Here is a 19,593-nt window from a genome sequence, read left to right as displayed (position 1 = left end):
TTGTAACAAACCATCAGACAAGTCTCTTGTCTCATTGTCTCTCCAGTTAGATTTTGTTCATTGGTAACGTCCTGTAAATCACCCTTCTTCTTCTTCACCCTCGGATGTTTATTTTCTTCTAATTTATGCAAGCTGCAAAATATAAATGTCATCAACAGGCCTTTTCACTCACTATGACTTCTCCAGGCAATGAGCTGCTCTATTTACACATTGGCTCAATCAGAGATTACACAAACTTTGTACCAGGGAGCTGGCAGGGTAATGTTCGTTTGACATCCAATCCAACGGATTTCGACATTTGTGTCTAGATCATTTCAGGTTTGCAGTGCATGTGTGTGTGTGTGTGTGTGTGTGTGTTTTAAAACTTTTAGCACAAAAAATAACTTTCCAAACCTGCAAGGAACGTGTTTCAACAAAGCTTGTGTCACTGTATTCAAAGTTTTTTAAACCACACATCTGTGAAAAAAGTGAAGTTAAGCGTTCCATGAATCAACCAATCAGCCGTCTCCTTTAACAAGGTTGTCAGGTAAAGCCCTCTGATAGGCGGAGACATGGTTGTTTAGGGAAGCTAATTGGTTAATGGGGCTTTTCCCAGGTATTTCATCACCCCCAGGTCCTCATTTTGATTCGCTGCCTCAACTTATTACCTCTTTTCATCTCTCTCTTTCTTTGTTTTTCTCTTCTCTCTTTTACTTTTCTGAAAGCCTATTCATCATTTTACCTCACTTAAAGAAAAGGGAAACCCCTAAAGTTGTGGCATTTGTGATGAAAAAATTGTGGATCCACTGAGGTTTCACTGAAAAACACAAAAACAAACACTCCCTTGCATGTCATATAAATGTGCTGTTGTAACCTGTGCATCATTAATTATATGGGAGGAACCCACTGCTCTTATGACTTTGTTTTGTTTTTGAATACAATATACTTAACCCTTATTCATCACTAGGGACATTTTTGGCTTTTTAATTTTATAATCATGTTAGCTGTGTTGGCCAGAATTGTATTAAGGGTGTGAGTTTTGGAAGTTCAACCTCAGCTCCTTTAGTAGGTCTGTAATAACCTGTGTAGCCAAAATACAATCACTCAGACCCTTAAGGACAAAATTAAACCCACAATTTTGATCCAATGGCTATTACAGCATAGAATCATGCATTCTGTTGGAGCCGCGACTTCATAATGGTTTGACTATTTTCCACCAGGCTACCCATTTTTGTTCCCAGGGTACCAAATGCTGCCTTTTTGTCACAGCCAGTGGTGTTTGATACTGATGCACAAGGCATTCTTGAACGTCTGTTTAAAATGCCCTGGGCTTAAACCAATCCACGGCATAATTAAACACTCAGGGCAAGTTCCCCAGAATTAAGAGTGACAAAATCTGTGAAGGGAGGAAGTGGGAGTGGTGGATGGGGCTCACAAACACAGGACTTTCACTCTGTAGACTCCTAGTGTCTTATTCATGTTCCATATGTCACCATAGTTACATCACAAAGAAACTTATTTTAACCCCAACCATGATCTTTTCTTTACTGCAATGAAGTGGTTTTGTCGCCTAAACCTAACCAGATAGTTTTGTTTGAATTCACAATGTTAACCACGTCTTCCCCCATGTTTAAACCAGTGACTGTAGTGGAGTGTAATCACGCAGGGCTACCCAGTGCAAGAGGTCCTGATAAAGGGGTCGTGTGGCAAGCTTTCCTAGGACACAGTTACTGCTTTATTATGGAGCATTGCAGTGTCCGATGCATCAAACATAAATGTTTTTGCAAATCATTGACATATGCCAGTGAAAAAAATATCACCTAGATTTTATTATACAGAAAATAAACCAGTGTTTGTAAGCAAACTGGCATTTAAAGGGTTACAATTGTGAAAATGTATATTTGGTGGTGAGGATCAGGACTAGAGTTGGTTAAAAGATTTAACTCAGTGAAAGTGTAAAATAATATTACTATATAATTTCATGGAAGCGTTTTGATGTGGACATTTGTTATCAGTTACTTGACTGTTTGCTCGGGCGATTCATGAATGCCTTTTTGATGAAGATGCTGTCATATTCACAGTTAGTTGCAACTGGAATCTTGATGATTGATGTATGAACCTATGTACTGAAGCAATGGGGCAGATTTTCAAACCGTTTGCAGATAACCTGATGCAACAGGTATGCATTTATTCATCAAGCGTTGTTGTGTCTTCTTTCTTCTTTAAAGGGAAACATTTATGTCTTTTTCTCATATTATTCATATTCATATTCATATTTAGAATTGCATTGCATTGTGTCCTATGAATAAATCTCCGTTTAGGGTAAACTCAGATCACCATAATAACAATGCTCTTGCTTTGTTATGCAACACTTTGTTCCATGGCATATTATTTCTTAAATATAGATCATCAGACATCAAATCAAATCAAATCAAACTTTATTTATAGAGCACATTATAAACGACCAACGGTCGACCAAAGTGCTGTACAGTTCAGCAATACAATACAACAAAACTAGAATAAAGAATATACATAAAATAAAGTGGACGGGTGTCATGCTCAGCTTGAATTAAAAGCCATGGAGAACAGGTGGGTCTTCAATAAGGACTTAAAAACCCCTAGGGTCTGGTCTGATCTAATATGCCAGGGCAAGCTGTTTCAGAGCCGAGGGGCAGCGGCCGCAAAGGCTCGGTCCCCTCTGGTTTTCAGTCTGGTCCTTGAGACTTCCAGCAGCATCTGCTGGCCTCAGTGCTCTGGCAGGAGTGTGACAATGTACATTTTCAGTTAAGTACAACGGTGCCAGTCCATTTAGAGCTCTAAAAACAAATAACAAAAGTTTAAAATCAATCATATAGCGGACAGGGAGCCAGTGTAGCGAGGCCAAGACTGGTGTAATGTGGTGGTGCTTTCTTTTACCAGTCAGTAGAAGAGCGGCTGGCGACGAAGCAACGACTGGTCGACACCAACATACAGAGAGTTACAGTAATCCAGCCGTGAAGAAATAAAGGCATGGATCACTCTCTCTAGATCTGCTGGAGGAAGATAGGCCTTAATCTATGCTAAGAGTCGAAGCTGGAAGAAACTCATTTTGACGACAGAACTAACCTGCCTGTCAAATTTAAAAGCACTATCTAGTGTTACTCCAAGGTTCTTGACATGAGTGCGGGAGTTAAGAGTAAGTGGGACCAAAAAACAGCAGAAAAATCATGAATATTTTGCCCAAACGTAATAATCTCAGTTTTGTTTTCATTAAGGTTGAGAAAATCTATGTCCATCCAAGTTTTTACACCTGATAGGCAATCAAGCAATGGCTGCAAAGAGTTCTTACTACTGGACTTTAAAGGGATATAGATTTGTACATCGTCAGCAAAACAGTGGAAAGAAATGTTGTGTTTCACTAAGATGGATCCTAGGGGCAGCAATTACAGTAAAAACAGGATAGGGCCCAAAATAGAGCCTTGAGGGACTCCACAGGTGAGAGGGGCAGCGGTAGAGAAAAACTCCCCTTGGTGAACTGCGAAACTCCTATCAGACAGATAAGACTCGAACCATTTGAGGGCAGTAACTGTGATGCCTATTCACTGTTCTAATCGTAATAGAGGGGTCTTGTGATCCACAGCGTCGAAGGCCGCTGACAGATCTAGGAGCACAAGGACAGCAGAGTTACCTGCATCAACAGTTAAAATAAGATCATTAAAAATCTTAAAAGGGCCATTTCGGTACTGTGGCGCTGTTTAAAGCCAGACTGGAATTTTTCATTGTGCCATGGACTGAACATAGAGTACCTTCTCAAGAACCTTAGACAGAAACGGTAGCTTGGAGATAGGTCTGAAATTAGAAAGAACAGAAGAGTCTAGATTTTTCTTTAGATTAGAGGCTGTACTACAGCGTGTTTAAAGGCAGCTGGGACACAGCCTGAACTGATACAAGACATGAAGTGTAGCAGTATACAATGCATTTCCACTCTAGGATGAATGAACAATATGTCAAGAATTATGTGTCAACCAAAACCAGAACTATAGTTCTGAGAGGTGTCCATACAGGAGATTGATTTTGGACTAACTTGCAAAACCCAGAATTCTGTTCACTATTAACCTTTTGTAACACTCTCTCACTTTTAGAAAGCAATGTTTTTATGAAAATTACAACTATGATGCGAATAAAGCTGCCAAGTGCAGACAACAGTTTGAACATTTTGAAACCTGCATTGTTTACATCCATATTTACCAGCTAGCGCTCTGTTCTTCCCTGCCTTTGTTGGTGCATTGCAGCATATCTTAGAGCATTATCACACACAGATCGAGGGAAACCATCAGGACTGTGCATTGTTATCTTTCCTACTGAAACGCTGGATAATATTCATCTCCAAAGGACTACACTCAGAGGGTTCCAGAGTCTATTGTCCAAGTAGTGCTGAGAAAATGCTGTTTAAGTTATAAGTTAAACCTTGATTGATTTCAGCATTTTTTTTATTCAAGACAGTCTCAACTCTGGAGCTGCCACAAGACATAAAGTAAATCTCAAAGAACCTCCTGTAATTCTGTGGGTGATATTTGGAAATCACACCAAGCTTAACCCAGAGGATGAGTCATTGTAAGAGCACGGCTCTAAATCCCTTGAGGAGTACTGAGCAAAGGAGAGGATATGAAAACTTGGAAATACTTTTTCCAAGTGTTGTAAGCTTGTGGATGAACAGAGATGATGAGAGGTGGGGTTTTCTAAAGGGTCCCTTAAGGACACTGTCTTATGTTTTAACCTGTTATCAAAGTTAATTATATATTATATCAGAACATGGTCTCATCCTGGAAAGCAATTTCCTCCAGGGACATTAGGATGGGAAATTTTGTAAAAATTTGATCTGCATACCTTAAATTACTTGTAATCCATCTTGTTGGATCTGCATTGAGCTGCATCTTGATCAAACAATACCTTACTGAAATTTTAAACAGGCACAAAGGTTCTCAAAGAGAAAAATCTTTAGTTAACATCTCCCCAATGTTTGTGTGTGTGTGTATTTTTATACAGAACAGTTATGTGTGAATCACATTAAGAGCATGTGTGTAGCAGAGTCTCTGAGCTGTGAATATTCATAGACAGCTATAAGTGGTTATGAACGTGTTGAAAGCGATTTTCAATGGCCACATTATGAATCATGCCCAGCAAAGGAGCTCATTCAGAAGCATCTGTTGCCTGATGCTGTTGATGCCAAATGTGTGTGTGAGAGAGTTTGTGTTCTTCTATATATTGTGTTCATTGTGGCAAAGCATGGGGAGTGTTCTGTGTAAGTAGATGTGTGCCAGAAGGGGCCTGAAACCCTGCAGGAGACTCTTATCTGTGCTTAGTGTGTATGTGCATACGAGACTTTCTGCATTGCAGAGATTCGGAGCAAATGTCAATTTTTGATTTAGTGACACTGTCTGTTCTTTATGAACTGTGTGTGTGTGTGTGTGTGTGTGTGTGTGTGTTTGTGTGTGTGTTTGTGTGTGTGTGTGTGTGTGTGTGTGTGCGCGCGCGCGCACGTGCGTTTCCATGCATCAAAAGCAGAGGGTATGAAAGGTGAATGTCAGTCTTTGATGTAAAGTTTCCCACTGTTAAACTTCAGCTTCAATCAACATCTTAACTGCAACACACACACACACACACACACACACACACACACACACACACACACACACACACACACACACACACACACACACACACACACACACACACACACACACACACACACAACACACACACACACACACACACATACACACAAACTGCTGCACAGCCACTGTTACACATTAAAGACTTCACAATGAGAATTTAAAAACAGTTGAGACAGAAGAGACAAAGGAGAGTCAGAGAAAAAAAAGATTAATTTAGATGGTGGTGAAGCCATGATCATCCTGCTCACCTGTTTGTCTCACTACAGGTGTCTGTATTTGTGTGTGTTTGTTTTTGCAGGAGTGTGTGCTTGTTTGTTTAATTCTCAGTGTAGTTTGCAGGGGCATTTGTGTTACTTGAGTGTGGGTGTGCATGTGATCATTTACATGATCACACAGTGAATTTGGCAACAGACCACCGGCCTACCATCTGCTACTAACAGAGCATGCAGAACAAGTGCGTGCGCACACACATGCACACCTGTCAATCTACTCTGTTTTGTGTGTGTGGTGCTCCTATACGCCACACTGACTTGTTGGATTAATTGTGTGATTTATTCAGTTGGTTCCTGATTTGGGGGTGAGGCAGCCTTTTACCAAAAGGGTGGAAACAATCATTAAATCTGACATCATCCCCAGTCACACACACACACACACACACACACACACACACACACACACATACATGCAAACACACGCTTACTCTCTTCCTCAAACATACACACACTAACAAGCTGTTGCATAACGTAACACTGAAAATGAGGAATCATGTGCATACATTTTTGATTATTGCTTTATGATGTGCGCAGAAAAGTATGTGTGTGTGTGTGTGTGTGTGTGTGTGTTTGTGTGTGTGTTTGTGTTTGTGTGAGTGTGTGTGTGTGTGTGTGTGTGTGTGTGTGTGTGTGTGTGTGTGTGTGTGTGTGTGTATTGGTGGGTGGGTGTGTGTTCTCTAAGCAAAGGTGTCATAATAGCCCCCTGCCGTTCAGACCTCAATTAACCCCCTGCTACTGCACAGCAGAGAGACAGAGCAGGGAGCAGGGCAGAAGGGGGGGGGGGGGGGGGGGGTAAAAGAAGTGATTGGATGACGACGGCAGAGGAGTGACAGAGAGATTGAGAAAAGTGGATTTGTGACTGGTAAATTTCTCTTTCTCGGAGGAGTCGCATTCTCCCTGTCTGCTCTTTCATCTATCCATCTACCCCTTCGCCCCCCTGTCAGTCTGAGAGGCGCCCGGGGGCAGATGGAGAAACTGAATTCAGGAATGGGACTTGGACAATAGCGGGTTGAGCCAGCTTTACAAACCCCAAACGTCGAGTGGACGGCCTGTGAAAGCTGCTAGCCTCGAGGCTTGCTAAAATACAAACCATTCACACACATACATATACAAAAAGTGAAGGAGAGCTAGAGCAAAGGAGCTCTTTCTTCTTTATATTGATAATAATAATAGCTATCAAAGCGAGGCCATTTCACAAAAAGTAGCTCAGGACAATCCAAGAAAATCTGGCCCATAGCCTGTGGCTCGTCAGTCAGTGTGACCCCGTTGATGGCAGTGACATAGATGGAGTTAGTGAGTAAAGTGACTGCAAGCGACCGTAAGCAAGAATCAACACATTAAGCGCCATTTAAAGCCACTAGAGTGTCCATTTGTGGATGTGGTTTTCAACTATGTTCGGAGTCTTTGTTCAGTCTGTCCTTTCTCATAAATTTGATAGAAGGAGAGTAATGAATTTTTATCCCATCAGCTTCCCTGGCATCATTCTCCTGCCCTCAGCAGTCATGCCAATAAAACACATTTGAGCTGAGGACAGCAAACACAAGAGGAGACAGGGACACATACGTGATTACGAATACAGGTGCCCATCTCTACATATCAACACATGAATCTACTCAGACCTCAAAAATCAATTTAATGGCATTTTGCTTACAAACACATACACACGGTTACAAAGCTGATCTATGCTCACACATACGCACGCACAAGCACACACGCGCACTGACACCAAGGGGAGATGAGGGTCAGACAGGACTGATTGTCTCTTCCAGTCGCTCCAGAGAGCATATTGATTTTTCCCACACTCCTCTTTCTACACACCTCCCTCTCACTCTCTCGCCTCCTCTATTTCTCTGTCTTGCTCTCCAAAGGAACCTTCATATTTTTCTTTGCCTGTCTTTCTGCCCTTGTGTCCTTTCCCCAAACCTCACTTTTTCTTCTCCTCCCACTTTCTCTCCCTCCATCCATCCTACTCTGTCTGTGTTTTCTGGTGTTTTTTATTTTTTGGGGGGAGGGGGGGGGGTGACTCTTTGAGATGAGTGACTTTGATTTCCATACAACAATGCAGCAATGAAATGCATCTCCCTGGCATTATGGATACACACACGACTGCAAGGACGATTTCTGTGATGCACTTCAAAGTTGTTTCAAGCCTCAAATGACTTGAAATGATTACACTCCTTATACTCCACTGTGACAGGATGCAGGGATCCACACATCATTCCCCTGATCTGACACAAAACAGCCTTCTCCTATAAAGCCCATTCTGTAACAGGATTCCTGCCCTTGTCAGGGAATCATATATTGTGTCAGTATTTAAGACCCATTTCTTCAGCACAGCTTACAGGCCACTATAACTCATTCAGTCACCTTCTTCTGCTGCTGTAGTACCGCTCACATGAAGCTGGAGCCTTATTTCATTGTGTTTGTGACGCGCTGCACTCTTTCTCTTGTCTCTGGCTTTTGTTAGCTCTTTTTGTAATTTGGCAGTTTTGAGGGAAAAAAAGCCTTTGCATGAACAAATTCTCTGACAAGTTCCTAGATTATGCATGAGTGTGATAAACAGATGATCTATCTCCAGCAGGGGAGCTGTTGATGAAGTGTTTGCGCATGTGATTGTATGAGAGAGAGTGTCAGTGTTTTATTTCGCAACTTATTAACTCCATGTGATTTTTTCTCTAATTCTGCATGCCAGAAAAACTATGAAGGAAAAAAGAGAAAAAAATGAAGAGAATGATTATGCATTGTTGTTTATTCTTTTCTTTGATTTGGCTCAGTAAAGAAGAGAAGAATATCTGTTGTCATTTATCTGTAATTTTTCTGTCTACTACTACTTGCTCAATGTCACCTGGACTCGATCTTCCCCAATTTGACGAGACAAGGGATACATGGGATTGATTCTATTTCCCTTCTAATCTCAATTTGGGCTCAGCAATGGGCTCAGACAGATGTTTAATCGGTTGCCACAACAATGCTCCTCAACAAGTCGACTCTGCACAACGCACAATTAGTTTCACACAAATGTTTATCTTGTACTTACGGGCTATTTTAGGATAATGGCAGTTGAGCTGTTTTGGTTCACGTCCATGGAAAAGCCACAGTCAGAGTGGCTGTGCTTAAACACACAAACACTGAGGGATAATTGTGTAAAAGGATTAGAATGGCTGAGACGCTATTGTTGCACCATGAGGGGGAATATGCAAGACTATCATGTCTGGTTGGATACCTTTGTCTATTATGCTAAACACACAATCGAATGAACTAATCGGATGGCTTTAACATAGACAAACAGGTACGACTGCTTCCACATAGACATTTTAACCTGCTTTTGTTTGTTGTTTTAATAATTTGGTTAAAATATTTTTTAGCAGATAGTTAACAGTTAACGGATGCTGATCCAAAGGTACATGAAAGTCTTTCAGTTGTGAAGAGAAAATGTGGATAAAGCAAATTCAGCATATTTGAGGAGTAGTTTTAGCTCAGGTAATAAAACAAGGTGGTCCTCAAAGGTATGGTGTGGTGTGGAGTTTTTGACGGGTCCATGTTTTATTTTTTTCTTGTGTACGTGCTGATGACACAAACACACTCCTGCAGATGGTTTCGAACGATTGTACTGATCTACAGGTGTACTGATTTTCTTTTTTGACATTTTCAAAAAAGAAAATCAGCTTTGCAAATGTTTTACGAGGAAGAACTTAACTAAATTGTTATCTTCACTGAATGTAAACAGAAGCTTTGTTTGTTTACAAAAAAGAGGCACTTTTAAAGGTTGATGGTTTGATCCCCTTATGTGTTTGTAGGGGAAAAAAACATCTGCCAGATTACTGTTACGTAATAATTATGCACCAGAATCCCTAATAATAGGTACAAACTTCAACTAAACTATAAGTTATTCCATTGTAAATTGTGTTTTTCCATCAAATCTTGTACAATTTGTTAATATTCAAATAATAACTGATAAATACATGCTTTTTAGAAAGAAAAGGCAAGAAGAGAGTCCTAACACACGTTCCTACAACTTTGTATTTTTGTATTTCTTTCAGATGACAATATAAGCACAACATGTGAAACCGGACACACCTTTCTCCAGCAGCAGAGGAATGGAGACTTTCCAACATACCAGTCCCTTCATGAGATCCTATTTACCTCCTCAGCATCTCCCCGGGCCTCGGCGTCTGGGTGTGTGAGACAGACAGACAACAGCCTCTCAGTCCCATCTCAACACAGACACTTACACACCTTAGGGCCTCAACCTAGTTTCAATGCACCTCATGGACCGATTACATCAGCACGAAACTGACAGCTAGGAGGGAATGGAAACCGAGAAAGGAGGAGTCTTGTTTTTTTTTTTTATGTTGCTGTAGTGTGTTTTGGTGTCCAACTGTTTATCCCTGTGTGTGTGTGTGTGTGTGTGTGTGTGTCAGTGCAGCTGTGTAACCAGCCTCTGTGTTGACAATGCCAGTCCAAACATAAACATCATTGTTTTTTAATGATGTGATTATCAGGTAACACACACACACACACACACACACACACACACACACACACACACACACACACACACACACACACACACACACACACACACACACACACACACACACAGACACACACACACACACACACTTAAACAAAATGCATCTGATGAAGTCCACAGCAGATTTGATTAATGTGGTTAATTAATACATAGATGTAATAAAGTGTTTGAAATTCTGTCTGGCTCTGTGTGAACTTGTGTCTGTGCATAAATTTACATTTGCAAGGGTGTGTGTGTGTGTGTGTGTGTGTGTGTACAGTACGACACGCTCTGAGCAGCATGTGTCTCAGTAGCAGCTGTCCAGTGGCCAGGTGGCTGAACTGACCTCTGCAGCCTGCACACACACATACACACAAACACAACACACACACACACACACACACACACACACACACACACACACACACACACACACACACGCACAGACACGCACACACACACACACACACACACACACACTCCCACATCTTCAGCTTTACTGCATGGCCATAAACCGAAGATAACACAAACAGCTCCTAAATCAACAGGCTAGATTGAGCAGCACCAACATCACAGCCGTCAGACAGATTCACTTCTTATTAGCAGCTCTGCCGCCCTCCTAACCTGTTGTTTCTTTTTAAGAATAAAGACATGAATGAGGCTTTTAAATGTGACTTCATGATTCATGCCTCCACTTGTTTTGTTATGGGAATAGAGCAGTTTGTAGTGTGCAGCAACATCTTTCTTTTCAATGTGAATGTCAATTGGCGGAAGTCGTTATTTATATTTATGTGGTTTTATTGTGGGACATTTACTTTAAATGTGGGATGGGCTGTTTCAATGGTATGACATCAATGACATTAAAAAATACTCCCTTCATTCATTATTTGTACATTTAGCAAAGACTCCTCAGTCTAAAATTAGACTGCCCACCTGCTCACCTGGTCATGATGCATGTTGTTGCTGTTCCTGAGCCCCACAGCTGGTCTTCATTCATGATCAATTGATTTACTGCTTTACCACAAAAGACCATTTTGACACAAATTGTGAGTTCATCAGGACCTTACAGGTCTTAGAAAAAGGACGACACTTAAAATATATACACTTATAGGTCATTATTTGTTATCTAAGGGGGACAGTTATACTCAAAGTTAGTTTGAGTATAACTGAGAGAAGACAGTTATACTATCTATCAAAGAGTCAGTTAAAACACTGGTGATTGATCATATGACACACTAATGAAAGCATTTTTTGCCTAGTATTACAACATCCGTGTCTGTGGACATTCTCGGGATACATGTAAAAAGCCGCCATGTTAGTGACGCTGCTGACAGACAGCCCAGGTCTTCATCAACGGTAACGCTGCGTTCACTTGTAATCGGAAATCTGACATTCCAACTACTGAGTCAGGCTGTAGTAAGGGTAGAAGTATAATAGAAACGTGTGTGTGTATGGATTGTAGAGGGTAACATGATTGGAAGTAGAGAGGTGAATGTGACCTTCTTTATAATAAATAAAAGACATGTTGGGTCCTTTAACACTCAAATATATAATGTATTTAAATATACATATTTATACTGTACCTATGGGAAGGCAGAGTGTGGTAAAACACTAAAATATAGTGCTGTGGTTGAAGCGAAGGTGAAGGTGATCTCCACTTCTGAGAGACGTAAATCAAGTTTTTCAAGTTGCAACTGTCTTCATCAACAATGTTGTTTAAGGTCCTGAGCTCAGGTCTTTGTTCATGGTACCTGGAGGATTGAAGATATTTTCACTTCATGAGAACAACAGCGACCTGTAACAACTTCAAACATGTGACGCTAGATGCCGTGTGATGCGTCATGAAGATTTACTGTAATTAGTCACCAGACACTTTTCCACCATCAAAATAGAAAAACAAATGTTACACAAATACTGACTGCAATATATGGGCTCACATATAATGATCTTTTAACGTGCACACATCCTCTCCACTAGGGATTAATATTTTTTCTGAAAATGAGACATTTTCTGTCCCGGGAGCAGAAGCACATCCCGGGAAACTGATTTGTTTTTTGAGGTATAACTCCAGCTACATTCAAACCCCACTTATCATATTTCAAGCAACAACTCATGAAACCAGGAGAAATATGCACAAATCTATGGGTTCCTAATCTGACCACTATTATTTGGTGTTCTTAACAATTACTAAGGCAAAAGAACGCCATTTCTGTTAATCAACATTAGAATGAAGATTCATCATAAACTTTGCATGCAGCTTGAACTGCGCTGCGAGTAATATGAAACGGCAAGTCCATTGTGATCTGTCTGCTGAGAGCAGCCTCATGGAAGTGATATTTGACAATTCTCCATTGTATAAACAAACTAAAATTGTCATTTGGAGTTTTCAAAGTCATTCTTTTCAGCTGAGACGGATTCCATATTCTGTTAGAGTTCACAGAGCACCCACGTTGCATCTTAATTATTCAGTCTTTTAAAGTATTTCAATGCAAAGCTGGTGGCAGACATGGTGTCGTATTAGCCTAATTTAGATGGTAGAGCATAAAATAGATGAATTTGGTTGGCCAAAAGGAAGTTACGGTTGTGCTCCGGACTTTTGAATCCTTGACGACTCTGAGAATTATATCCATGCGGGAGGACTTAAAATTTCTGTAGTGATATATAGAGTATCAGTCAGTTTGGATCGCTTTCCCATTTAAGTGGATGAGAAATGGTGTCCAAACTTTTGACTGATACGGTTTATTTTGTTCAAATCAGCATATTTGTTTAACGCCTAGAACTTAATAGCTTTCCCGTTTTTTTTATTTCATGGGAAATTGTTTGCATGTGTATTCCTGGGAATCCCATTTCCTGGGATTAAACCCTACTCTACACCATATGAAGGGCCCCTGTCACAATTGTGACTTTATTCTCCTACTTTGCAACATGCAAGGCTTCACTTCACCCTGCAATGCCCTCAGCAAGATTTAAACAATCTTGTAGCTTGGGCTATAGGTGTAATCTGAGGCAATCATGTGTGTGTGTGTGTGTGTGCGCGTGTGTGCGTGTGTGCGTGTGTGTGTGCATGCGTGCGGAGACAGGTCAGGTTAGGCTGTGTCTAAACAGGCTTTGTGCCCCGAAGCCTCGTCATATTGCAGGCGATAGGGGGTCACCCTTCATCTCCTCCCCTTTGCTTCTTCTCTTCAGCTATGACACAACAAGGACCGGCCTCTGCCCTCCTGTCTGCTGTCATGCATCTGTCTCCTCCACTTTGTTCAGCAATATATTTCATGTTTTTTATCCTACACCCCTGAAAACCACTGTATGTGTGTGTGTTTTTGTGTGATTGTGGTAGAAGGGTGTTTGTGTGAGGGGCAGAATGGGTTATTTGGGGGAACAGTATAAAACACACACACACACACACACACACACACACACACACACACACACACACACACACACACACACACACACACACACACACAGTACACACACACACACACACAGTACACATAGGCATTAAAATCACACACAGCTGTTAGATTCTGTCTTGGGAGCCAGAGAGGAATGAAGAAAAAGAGAAAGGAAAACAGGCTTCAACACAGATCTGTCATCTTCTTGAGACGACACATCACTGATCCCTAATTAAGAACCACTATATTACTATGTATCGCTGCACTGTAATCCATCAATTTAATTCTAAAACCTTGTATTGTTTTGTCTGTATTTTCTTGTTGAGTTCTGAGTCTTGTGTTTTTCATGTGGGTGGCTCTTCCTCTTTCACTCTCTGATCAAGACAGATGGCTGCCCACCACAGAGCCTAGCGCCTGTCCTACGTTCCTGCCTGTTAAAAGGACGGTTTTCTGGGTTTTCTTTTGCTCATGGATGAATTGCTGGGTCACTGTAAATCGTAGAGGGTGGTCTAGACCTACTCTATATGCAAAGTGTCCTAAGATAACTTGACATTATAAATAAAATTGAATTGAAATTATTTCAAAATGTATGTACCTATGGATTGAGTTTGTGTCTTTGTTGTTAAGTTTTATGTATTTTGCTGTGGTTTGTGGCATTGGTTTATGCTTCATACTTGTCCCTTTACAAATAAACATTAAATAAAAAATATTGACTTGGATGTAGCATAAAAACAGGTTTTCAAGACAAGCTTAAGAATCAGATCTGTCAGCGCAACAGATACTGAACGTAATACAGAATATTGACATAAAAGTCTCAATTGTGGGGGCTTCAGGGAAGAACAGGTTAAGAATCAGATCTGTCAGCGCAACATATACTGAGCGTAATACAGAATATTGACATAAAAGTCTCAATTGTGGGGTTTTTCCTAATATCAAAGGGCCCATCGCATGCATCTAGAACCTTTTTACATGGTTAAAAAACACTTTTTTCTCATAATGTCAGTCTGAATATACCTGTACCTGTAGCGTTAAGTGTTAAGATAGCAGCTTGACCTGCTTTATAATAGACATTGAATCTCTCATTTAAAAAATCAATAATAACATGGGACCTTTAAAAGGTTGTTTTTACATAGTCCTCCTTTCAATTGTGGAACAGCCAACAGCTTCACATCAGAAGACCTCAGAGATCTTCAGAAGACTTGAGGGTTTCAAAAGGTCTGGGACACAACCAGTTAAATGAATGTTAACCAATCATGCTGATGTAGTTATCTAACTGTGATGATGCAGTATATTCCTAAAATATCCCATCATTTGTTATGGCAAATTATGTTCAAAATGTAAAATATATACATGACAAAGATAATAATTTGCCCTTAGTGGCGTGAAGGGCAAGTTGTGTACTTCTGAAAGCCATTATTTTTGAATTGTGTGTGAAATATAAATTAAAAAATTGTGGCAAGTAAAAGCCACAATGAAACAAACACCACACAAAAGCAGTCGAGTCAATATCATCTATTGCCCCAAATAACAATTTACGAGTCCTCATAATTGACCTCTTTTTGGCTGGAAGCAATGACAGTGGCAATTATATTTTAATAGTAATATAGTTCTTATATAGAAGGCATAAATAGTAGTTAAAACTATGAGTAAACAATCGTCCTCAATAGCCGCTTAACCATATTAATATGTATTTTCACTACTTGAATTCCACTTCAGTTGATCTGCCATAAACTGTAAAAACTCTGCATTTGCAAATGTAAGTCATGACAACGTGTGAGCCTGTCCATCAGAAGGCTGCTACTTTGTTTAGCAGCTTTCAGCACTGATTGAACTTTGTCCAAACAAAAGGAAGAAAGAGTTTCTTAGTTTGATATGAGTGCTGGAAGGTTTGTCTCTCAAATTTTCTGAATGCTGCAAAGAATCTACCAATTCTTCATTCCTGACGCTCATAGCCATCTTGCCGTTTGACAACTGAAACTGAAACTGAAACTCATTAAAATGATTAAAGCTAATGCACTGTAGTTACTCTAGCGGTCCCAAAAACAACAGGTCCGTGAAAATCATGGGGCAGGTGTTTTTTAATGTGTCTTTTAATTGGACACTTAAGGCGATAAAGGAACACGTGTCTTTCAGCACTTGTGAAAATGTAAAAATCAGGTTGGTTTTCCACATTTCTTCCACGTTAGAATTCACCAAGAAGCTCTGTCGCCTTCCTGAGGCCGGATAAATAAAGCATCAGGTGATCGGGACACTGCAGTGAGAATGGAAGTCCCCTTCCGAGGTCAAACTGTTGCTGTTTGACTGACGGCCAGTTGGAAACCCGCTGCTACCTAGAGGAAAAACGCAGTGCGTGTGTTTATGTGTGTGAAAGAAAGAGAAAGAGAGAGAGAGAGAGAGAGAGAGAGAGAGAGAGAGAGAGAGAGAGAGAGAGAGAGAGAGAGAGAGAGAGAGTTGACTGGACAGACGCAGTAGCAGACGTGCCCTCTCTCTCTCTCTCTCTCTCTCTCTCTCTCTCTCTCTCTCTCCCTCTCCCTCTCTCTGTCTCTCTGTCTCTCCCTATCACACACTCTCGGGAGCAGCGCTTTGACGCACCACGCAGAGTTGGATTATAGTATTGCGCGCTGGTCTTTCACCGGGGTTTTTCCTCCCTCACACTGTCTACACCCTTGCCACTGACTGGCAATTGATACATGATCGGAATCAATATCTCTCAACCACGTTGACCTCTGCTGAGCTTTTTGGGGAAAACGAGAGTCTCCAGCTGCCTCCTCTCCGGACGCGTGTTGTGAATTAATAACCAAGACAGCCTCACCTGGAGTGTGTGTGTGTGTGTGTTTGTGTGTGCGTGCGTGCGTGTGTATGTTTGTGTGTGTGTGTGTGTGTATGTGAGTGAGTGTGTGTGTGTGTTTGTGTGTGTGTGTGTGTGTGTTTGTGTATGTATGTGTTTTTGCACTAAAGTGTATGTGAGAGTGTGTTTCTCTGGATCGGATCAAGGAGTGAGTTTTTTTACTGGCTTGGTTCCGCACACGCACATATACATACAAAGACACAGGCAAAACACACACCGGGGGGATTTGGGCACCGCATGCCGGGGACATGTGGAAGTTTGCGCCGCTGTAGCGCAGCCAGAGAGCCGGTGCACCGCCTCGTCGACCTCCCTTATCCCTGCACAGGGGGGGGGGGGCAAATTCCCGGTTCACAGCCTTCACACATCGAAACCCCATCTGAGAAGACCCTAATGTAAATTCAGAACGAGATTTTTTTTTTTTAGAAATACGCGAAAGGAGAGGACAACGAAAAGGAGGACGCATCCCATTGCGTGCAGAGTTTGGTGAGCTGTTCCGGGGATTTCAAGGCTTTTATTTTTGAACGCCCTTGTATTCTGTCAGTATTTTGTGGGTCTCATATTGGCCCCCACTTGCCGCAGTGATGGTGGGAGCTCTGAGCCCCGTTGGCCCTGGCCGCTCCCCGGTGACTGCGCTGGGGCTGCTGGTGGCTGTTTTGGTATCGGTCCTGTCCGGCGGAGCACATGGACAGCCCTGCCCGGCACAGTGCTCCTGCACCGGGACTACAGTGGACTGTCACGGCCAAGGGCTCCGCAGCGTGCCCAGGAACATACCGCGCAACACGGAGAGACTGTGAGTATAGTACCGAGTGGGGGGAAACCTTTAAGAGGGCAGTTTTGCTTTAATCTGTGCATAACATTTCTCAAACCATTCCAACCCACTTCACTAGAATATGATCTAGTTAGTTCTCTGTGTGTCAGTGATGCTGAAAACAAGTGTGCACCAACCTTTTTACCACTTCTAATATTTTAAATGATATATTTAATAAAGTTGTGCTTCTCCTGAAGGGATTTAAGAGTTTAAAACAATCCTATCACACATTTTTATATGATAACCTATAGGACTACTATTTCATACTATTATCATATAATGTTCTCTGTTGCATTTTCTGTCCTTTTAAGCTGCATTAGGAGGACGGTTTCCTTGGGGACCACATCATAATAGCGCAGGGCATTGCATGTGAACTAACACGTTAAAAAACGAAATCTCAGGATCTGTAAATGCTTCTAAATATAAGCCGACATGTTGTTTTGTAACAAACACTTGAGTTCGTGTTGCTCGTGTTTAATGACGAGTCGTTATTTCTGATCGCGGAGCAGGAGTGAAGTGAAGGGGCACTGCTGTGGTTGTGTTGGTGGTTTCGCACTGTTGCACCAGCACAGCCTACGTAGACCACATCGGTTTGTCTGGAGACCAGCAAGTTAATCAAAAACGGATTTGGACAAGTGGGCTTTGACTTAAAAAGGCGGCATTTTATTAGTCAGAGACCCCTTGGTGAAATTAAAATGTGCCCAGTAGCTCCTCTCAATTTCTCTGACGCTCAAATGACACCTCTGCATTGGCCACGGCACACCAAGTTTCAACAAAATAACCCATTCATACCACGTGTACTGACAGTCCCATCTTTACCTATTTCTCTTCGCAGGGATCTGAACGCAAACAACCTCACTAAAATCACCAAGGCGGATTTTGCAGGACTGAGACATCTGCGAGTGTTGTAAGTGTTTTTTTATGTTCTCCTCTTCTCTCTCTCCATCTTTGCAGATGCAAAAAGCAAAACAAAAATACTCTCACGCACGGGCTCTGGCAAGCAGCACCATGCAATTCCAACAACTTTCCCACCACGAAATACCACAACACAGATTTAACTGTTCAGCATCCAGCAGCCTCTGGAGCTGCCGCATGCAGCACTGCGTCTAGAAGCGGCACTTTCATTGAGTCTGTGTCTAAATAGAATACCATTGGCACCTGTTAATGCTGTCCTGTTAATCTGCCAGTAGAGGTGTCAGGAGGGGGCTTATTTTAACCACCGGGCAAAGAGGGAAAGAGATAGCGGTCATAAGGTAGAACAACGGAGGGCAGACAGGGAGGGAGGTTGGAAGGAAAGAGTCAAGTAAGAACAGGTTCCTTACCTGGGATGAATCCAGGTAAAGAGTGGGACAAGTACTAGATAGCCTGCTTCTAGTGTGTGTGTGTGTGTGTGTGTGTGCGCCTGTGTGTGTGTGTGTGTGTGTGTGTGTGTGTGTGTGTGTGTGTGTGTGTGTGCTATGAAGCTGCTAAAAGTGAATGGCAGGGAATACACATTGTTGGAATTCTCTACAGATTATCTCCTTAATTGTTTGTGTTTGTGTGTGTGTGTGTGTGTGTGTGTGTGTGTTCATGCATGTGTGCTGCTTTCCTGTGTTTAGCATGTCTACTTGTGCGCAGTCACACACAACCTCAACCAGTTGAGAGCTTAGTTAGAGCAATACTGATTGGAAAACAATTTATTCACAAGCACTCTTGAGTTACAGTCATTTTTTAAAGCGTGTGTGGATAGCGTAGTGGATAGTCAGTCAGGTTTTGGCCTGTTTAGTTGGTTAAAATAAGCATTTTGAAGACGTTACTCTGGGCATCGTGACTGGTGTTATTCCCTTATTTTCCCACAATGAAAATAATTGTTGGTTGCAGCCTTAAGTTTGATGTTCATACCAGTTATATCTAATTGTACGTCCCTGCTTATCATGAGAGTACACCATACAGCCTATTAATTTCTGTGTGTGTGTGTGTGTGTGTGTGTGTGTCGCTGCTTGGCTCGGTCAGCACAGTGCTCCTGGGGGACTTGTGCTAGTGTAAGTGAATGAGTAGTCACAGCTATGTGGTTAGATAGAGTAAATTGGATGATAGATGAGTCGCTGTCCAACTGATGGGCCAGTTTTAAAGTCAATCCTGGGGCTC

At 41.6% G+C, this 19,593-nt stretch overlaps 1 protein-coding gene across 3 annotated transcripts in view; it reads left to right on the top strand.

Moving 5' to 3' along the window:
• Window positions 1-16,400: 16,400 nt before the first annotated feature.
• Window positions 16,401-19,593, top strand: part of slit2 (slit homolog 2) — a 95,562-nt gene continuing 92,369 nt past the window's right edge. For all 3 annotated transcript variants that reach the window (XM_083925812.1, XM_083925813.1, XM_083925811.1), the window contains exons 1-2: window positions 16,401-17,448; window positions 18,302-18,373. In XM_083925812.1, coding sequence (XP_083781938.1) covers window positions 17,240-17,448; window positions 18,302-18,373 — 281 coding nt within the window. In that variant the 5' untranslated portion in view covers window positions 16,401-17,239. The remainder of the gene's footprint in view (window positions 17,449-18,301; window positions 18,374-19,593) is intronic.

This window comes from Echiichthys vipera, assembly GCF_963691815.1.
Source record: "Echiichthys vipera genome assembly, chromosome: 2".
Classification (NCBI taxonomy): domain Eukaryota; kingdom Metazoa; phylum Chordata; class Actinopteri; order Perciformes; family Trachinidae; genus Echiichthys; species Echiichthys vipera.
This window is presented reverse-complemented; position numbering and strand designations above follow the sequence as displayed.